The sequence below is a fragment of the Pholis gunnellus genome (genome assembly GCF_910591455.1).
Source record: "Pholis gunnellus genome assembly, chromosome: 17".
NCBI lineage: Eukaryota > Metazoa > Chordata > Actinopteri > Perciformes > Pholidae > Pholis > Pholis gunnellus.
In genome coordinates this window covers 10,110,968-10,118,114 of record NC_136544.1, presented here as the reverse complement: position 1 = coordinate 10,118,114, position 7,147 = coordinate 10,110,968, and the positions used below count along the sequence as shown (strand labels likewise).

Sequence of the window (7,147 nt, the reverse complement as noted above, 5' to 3'; positions counted from 1 at the left end):
ACAAGTGCGTGAGGCATTATGTGTGTCTTCACCTGAATATGGTCCCAATAGCTTAAAGTCTCTGTTAGCTGAGATAGGTTTGTTAGGCTACATGAAAACTAAGAAAATGGTAATAATGCTTACCACGAAGGAATATATATATATTTTTTCCAAATTTACCACAAAAATAAATTCTAATTATGGATTGGTGTTGACTACATATATTGTTACAAATCCAAAGTATAAAACAATTCTGCTCAAAAGAAAGACGGCCAGTGTCTGCAAGATATTAACTATTTCATTATATTGCACTTGTTTATCTGATGCTACTGAGGACAAATTCCTTTACACTACAGCTCCAGCTCCTGCTGGCTGATCATGCTATGAAATCCAAAGGTTGACTGCCAGGGGAAAAAACAGTGAAATACTGCCCCCTCCTGGTGCCCAAGGAGTCTTGCAGACAGAAAGAAACATCTTGCAGAACTTACAGGAAAGTATCAGTGAAATATATTAGTCAAAGCGGTCACATTTTGTTATTAATATCCTTAAAAAAACAAAATACTATTGATGGTAAATCACAATTGTATTTATTTTTAAATCAAGGAGCTAGATTAAATATATCTGACCCACCCCTTCACAAACCTTCAGCTTATCAACAAATGTAAAAATATGATTTAACAGCAGTTATGACCATGAGAACACTAAAAACATGAAATGATGGGCACAAAACAATTAAAGAAGATAAATTCATTCGGTCTCCGTCATACATGTTATAACTCCGGTGAGCCTGAGTGTACAGTTATCTAGGCTACAAGTTATATAATTATTATTTCTCAATCATTTTATTGTTTGTCTCTGTAACAGAGTTCATTTTTCTGTGCTTTGTAGTCTGTCCATGGGGCTCGCATCTCATGTCCCGTCTGTGAGTTCTCATTTAAACAATATAGACATCTAACAACTATATAACCACGGTTTGTCTGACTACGGTATGGCCATAGCTTTACAGTATGTGTGTACAATGACCCAATGCTTGTGTGGGTTGCTTGTATGTCTGTGTTTTATGTATGTATGTTTCTCTCTGTGTGTGAGCCTGTGAGTACATGATGTCCTCCTGAATACAACGTCTCTGTGACAAACTTGTGCAATTGTGCATGATGTCTGGCAAAGCTTATCATGGTAGTGTCTTTGAACTAAAAGGCACCTCCCCTTTCCTGGGCTACTGGCTCTAGTCTACCTGCTTAGCCCAAAACCTCAGGAAAAGGCAGTAGGAACTTGGTGGGGGTCAACAAACGGGGGGGGGGGGGGGGGGGGGGGGGGGGGTAAGGGGCAGGATTGGTCGACCCCCTTCAGTTAGGTGAGACAGTGCGTCTACGCAGGCAGCTGCATGTCAGGCACTTGAGGATGCTCATGGTGATGTGCATGAGAGGGCCGAAATTGAAGAGTAGATTGTAGAAGGTGTTGACCGAAAGGCCGCCAGTCTCATCTGCGTACTTTAAGGCCACAATGGGTGTGTAGAGGCTGTTGGTCAGATTCCTGAAGCGAGGGCTGTTTGACTCAATTACCTTTTTAGTGCACTGGAGAGACGAGAAGCAAAATCAATGTTTGACTAATTTCATTGCTCTGCAAGCCGGTTGAATATTTGTACCAGTTAGTGATCACAGACACACAACATTGATTGTCAAAATCCTGAGCTAGATTTGTAAAATGCGAGTTAGAAACCTTTTCTCTTACTTTGGCTATGTCCTCTGGCGTCTGGCCCATGGCTTCAAATATATCTATGGATGATGGCAGGTAAACGTCTTTAAAATACCGAACTGTGTCGGCATCTACTCCCGGATACTCCATCTTGGCCACATCCTCCATCATCTTTGTCTCAAACTCCGTGTGCACTGGGCCGGGCTCAATCATGGACAACCTTTGGGGAGACAGATGTAGAAAGGCCCGTGTGAGGGAGCATTTACAGTACAAAGCAAAGACAGATGTGAAGGAAGAACAGAGGGAAGAGGGTAATCTACCGGATATTGAACTTCATCAATTGCACGGCCATACTCTCACAGAAACCTTCCATGGCAAACTTAGAGGCAGTGTAAACATCATTGAACACCACTCCTAAGTCAACAAAACAGGGAGATAAAGGACAGCATCACCGCATAGTATTTTCAAATGTGACAGTCCTCGATTAACAGCGGACATGCGTCAAACATCATTTACACATAAAGGCCTAAGATACTCAAATAAACCAAGTAGCAGAGAGATGTCACATAGAACAATACAAGAGCCAGACAGACTAGGAAAGTCAGTACTTGCATGTGATTAACAACGTTGCAACCCTAGTGAGGTAAGCAGACCTTTACTGGAAATGAAAGGCGTAGTAGGCAGACAACATAAAATATATTCAGATAAACTGCTTGCTAGCATTGTTAACACTACTATTGGAAAACAATAGGATTCAACAGGCTACATATAGATTTTTAAAAAGTGCCTCTGTTATGTAATGTTGAAAGTTTGTGGTATTATAAACTGAATTGTGACTTAACTAATTTAATCAATCGCAAACACTGATTTACAGGTCAATAACAAAAAAAAGAATACACACACACACACACACACACACACACACACAAATCATACCCTGAAGACCCATGACACTGCTCATGACCACGATGTGTCCTGAACGCCTCTTCTTCATGTCTGGCATCACTTCTTTGATCATGCGAACTACACCGAAGAAGTTGGTCTCAAATACTCTTTTCATCTCCTCGATGCTGATGCTTTCCACAGGTCCCAGCAGGCCCACACCTGCATTGTTGACTGACAGGAAACACACAGACGCAGAGATGACAAAACCCGCTTGGATCTCCATCACTGCACTTACCACAACTTTTAAATGTTCGATATTGTTGATTTAACATGAAGAAGTGATATTGCACTGTTCCCTGGTGGCCTTTCGACAAGAACAGATCCTTATTGATAGATTACAGACGGTATTTCTTGATATTGCCACCAGATGTCAGTGTGTGACAACGACAGAGCGGTGTGATGTAACAGCAGCCCATGTTGAAGGGCCTCTGGGTCTTGAGTAATTAGGTGAAGGGGGATGTAATGCTGGATTCAGAGTGAGGTGGATGCAGGTTTATAAATAGAACCGTTATCCAGACTAAAGGTTTAAACACGACAAACAAAAAGAGACAGCTTTTCAAGAGTTATTAATCCTGTAACATTCATTTGACCAAATTACAATAAAATGAGTTGATTAACAGACACCAAGGCCCTAATGAAATGTTGGTGATGTGGTGAGATTTATGGGTTTCAAATTGTATGTTCTTTCTCAGCTGAAAGGATCCCCCTTCAGAGAAATAACAAGAGAATGAAGGTGTCATGGGCAGATAGAGCTGCAGACTCCGTTTCAGCTATATTTCAAACACTCATATCAGTTTGGTGGTCCTATCTGTTTTGGTGCAGAATCTATCTGCCCACTGGAATTTCAATCTCCTCTTCCCCCATCTAACTGCAAATCCACAGATGACAGTGCTACAATAGATTTGCCACCAAAACCCTTTCAGTTACTTAAAAAATGTCCTAAAGTTGTAGCTTTATAACAGTAACAACACTATACTGTGATAGTTTGCTTGTCCACTTGACAAGTACGTTAGATATTTACTGTTTCTCTCTCTCATGGAAGGTCGACATTGCGGTTTGGGTTAAATATAGGCTACTACCGCAGGAAGGTTCACGGTTTGTGTTCTATGCATCAGATTATCATTCCTCATTCCGCAAGAAACTCATGCAGTACATTTCTTAACGACTTATGGTTATGTACTAAAACTATTTATCAACTGATCTAAAAAAAGTATGAAAAAATAAAAAACAAAACATGTATACACCCACGTTTAAATCAAATCAAAGACGCCCTGTCATTCAAAGCTGGGGAAGGGGTCAAATGGCAGATGCAGGCCTAGTTTCAGGCATGTCCCACTCACTCAGGATATCAATATGGCGGTCCTTGACATTGTTGATGCACTGCTTGACCGACTCGTCACTGCACACATCGAGTGGAAGCAACATCAAGGTCTTGCCATATGCGTCTCCAGCTGCCTCCAGAAGCTTGTCCTTCTTCTTCAGGTCCCGCATGGTGGCAATGACTGAAACAGAGGAGCGGAAAGTATTATTTCACTTGTATGATGATGTGGCTTCAAACTTTACAAAAAGAGCCTCTTTAGTACCAGGAAACGGTTCTTTAGACTCGTACAGTAACACACTGCAAAAAGTGACTTTATATTTCAGTCAATTGTTTTCATTTTCTTATTTAGTCATTAAGAAAATCATGTTTAATTATTTACTGTAAAAGAAAGAAAAAAACACCTTGACCCATTGTCACACTGATGAAATGACACACTTTACTATGAAACCTCTGATCTCACTAAATGAATTCCGCAAACACGCGGACACACACTCACGGTTGTGACAGAGTCATACGTGCAGGTCAGAGTTCCTATGACCACGCCTGTCAGTTTACAGGACACATTATTGATTTCCTCTGAACTTTGACCCACATACAGGACACAAATCTATCATGACCAGTGACAGCAGCTATCAGCAGAGTGTTGACTCAGCTTTCATGGCTTCTTCCATGTTGTGTGTTGTGCTAACACTTTGCTTACTGACGCTTTCTAGCAGAGAAAGGAGAGACTGTGCTGTTGCACAATGGCTATCAACAGGAGCAAATAACCTCTTCTTCACACATTCATCTGGATCTACCTGTTGTCCTTGACGGATAAAGGCGAGCCCCTTACCTGATTCTTGTCTGAACAGAGGCAGGGTCGGATAAGTAAGATGGAAAGAGGGATTGCTATGCTATGGAGGCTTTGCATTGCCATTCAATGTTACTGGTTCGTCATGAAACTCAGCCCATTTTTTTTTGTTAGAATGTCGTTGTGTAAGTGTCATCATCCAACAAACACACTCTATTCTTGTAATGACGTTTCACGAAGTCTAATTAAGTTTAATCTCATGATTTGAAAACTGTGTGTCCATGAAGCAACAAAGAGATTTAGAAGTGAACAAGAGATCTATTGTTCTTCTGGCTCCTGCAGGAATTACTCTTGGGCTGCTTAAACATTCTTGAATTAACCACATTGCATTGCACACACAAAGGTCTTTTTGGGGTTTCTCTGAGTTTTGGTGCATGTTACTGCAACTAATTATTACTTTTTGCACAATGCAATATTTAATCTCTAAAGACCTCCGGAATGAGCAGATCAGCTTCATTGCTCAGAGGTGGCCTTATTGAAATCAGGTCACATTGTGAAAAAGAATCTGCTCAAACCGGTGTTATGGGAGCAGTTAATCACTTCTGTTTTTCTCATCTGTGGTGATAAATCCCATCAGACCCAGAGGGCCCCCAAATAAACTTGAACTAACCCTTGCACAGTGGTTCCTGAAGGACAGCAGTAAAAAACGGCTTGAATTAGTTTAATTAGTTAATGTATAAGATGACTGCTGAAGTCAGGGGTTTCACTGTTACCCCACTGACCCGACCAGGCCCACAGCTAATTATGTTATTCTGCATAAAGTCACATGTAACAACAACGGGGGTCTGAAGGCCAACTCTTTCCAGCAGCGGTGGGGGTGGGAAGGTGGTCTAATGTAATTCTGTCTGAGGCTCCAAAAGGTTCTGGAGTGACACAACGATGGCTGGGAAGCAGGAGAGTAGACCCACAGACCAACAATGTCAAAGTGGGACACTCTTAACTCCACTGTGCACCAATGAAGACTTCAAACAAGGCCCTAGCTTTAGAGTGAACCCTCGCTTGTACAGGTCTCAAACTTTGTCCCCCGTGCAACACTCGCTCCAGTGAGGGGACTATAGGCACATTAGACACGGCACTAAACCGGAGCAGGCGGTCTACAATTCGCTGCGATAAAGGGGCGCTTTGTGCTGGAGAAGTCACTTGAAAGCGAACTGACAAGACTCCTTTTATGATTCCGGCTGGAAAGCGGCATCCTTGCAGAGACCATGGAAACTGCGCTTTCAGATGATAATTGTTGAGCCAAAAGGGCGACTGGATCCCAGTCCTTACAAAAGGATATGGATCCGATATCACTAGGGTTAGTTGTTCCAATGGACATTACAACAAATCACTTATTTGCCATAAGGCGGAGAGTTGCGCATGAAACTCAACTGAACTTTGTGCGTAAAGGAGTGTTGATGCATTAGCAGAGCATTGAAAGGAAAAGTAAACACGAAAGAGGTTTTTCCTAAGCGAACCACACTGTTACAGGCTTGCTACTTATAGGTCCGATCAAAGAAACAATGTAGAAGAAAGCGCATTTACCATGGTAACGCTTCTTTTCATCTTTGGCCAGCGTGACGGCGATTCGTAACCCGATGCCGGAGGAGCAGCCGGTGATCAGCACAACTTTCTGCCCGCTGTTCGCCATGATTTGTCCGGATGGGCGCCGTGTTTAGCAGCGGTCCTCTGCTCTGGATGGTCGCTGCCGAGGGAGCTACCGATCACCGGACTTAAAAAAAACTAAAGCGGATCATGCAACCACCTCAGCCATGTGAGCCTCTAAGTCAGTCACATGTTCAATAAAAATCAGTAACCAAAAAAAGACGTGGCATTTCAAACAGGATTTTTAAACTTGATACGTGCCGCCTGCTCTGAAAATGGGGTTAATTCCTCTAAAATGTGTGTGGCCGTGCATGCGCGCACGTGCGTGTTTTGTTGAGGGGGCAGTGCTTATTTGATTTCTGAGCTGGTGACCCCAACAACAAATAACTGTAATATTCATGCAGTGGTCACGTGATGTTTTGGTCATACCTGGTGGTGTTTAATATTCTCAACAGGAATTATTCAAACGCTTTATTTCACGGTAGCCGACCAAACGCTTTTTTTGTTTTATGTTTTTTATTATTTCATTTATACTTACATTTAATTAGTTAATTGAATTTTAACAATACTACAAATTAGCTATATTTGAGCAGCACGTAACAAATTAGATTTTATTATTATTATTATTATTATTATTATTATTTGTATTATTACTATTATGCTATTTGCTGTTGCTAAACTTGTTATTCGGCTTTAGTTGATTTATTTATAAAACCAGTCATCCCATGTCAACCTTATTTTGGAAGGGAATGTTTATGGTAATTTAAAGCGCT

The 7,147-nt window shown here is 41.5% G+C and overlaps 1 protein-coding gene across 1 annotated transcript; it reads right to left on the bottom strand.

Annotated features, from left to right (window-relative positions):
- Window positions 1-590: 590 nt before the first annotated feature.
- On the bottom strand, window positions 591-6,622 carry rdh8a (retinol dehydrogenase 8a). The gene is made up of 6 exons (XM_079177093.1): window positions 6,315-6,622; window positions 3,960-4,121; window positions 2,611-2,790; window positions 1,995-2,088; window positions 1,711-1,894; window positions 591-1,553 (listed from the first exon to the last, which is right to left on the bottom strand). Exons 1-6 carry the CDS (start codon window positions 6,418-6,420, stop codon window positions 1,326-1,328), a joined length of 954 nt encoding a protein of 317 aa, XP_079033219.1. The 5' UTR covers window positions 6,421-6,622; the 3' UTR covers window positions 591-1,325.
- Window positions 6,623-7,147: the final 525 nt, after the last annotated feature.

What these genes read in the sequence shown, in the direction of transcription:
- rdh8a (XM_079177093.1), bottom strand. Translation starts at nt 6,420, where the DNA reads ATGGCGAACAGCGGGCAGAAAGTTGTGCTGATCACCGGCTGCTCCTCC. An exon ending in CAGTGTCATGGGTCTTCAGG is followed by an intron (nt 2,089 to 2,610) that starts GTATGATTTGTG and finishes TTGTTGACTTAG; the next exon opens with GAGTGGTGTTCAATGATGTT. An exon ending in CGCCAGAGGACATAGCCAAA is followed by an intron (nt 1,554 to 1,710) that starts GTAAGAGAAAAG and finishes TCGTCTCTCCAG; the next exon opens with TGCACTAAAAAGGTAATTGA.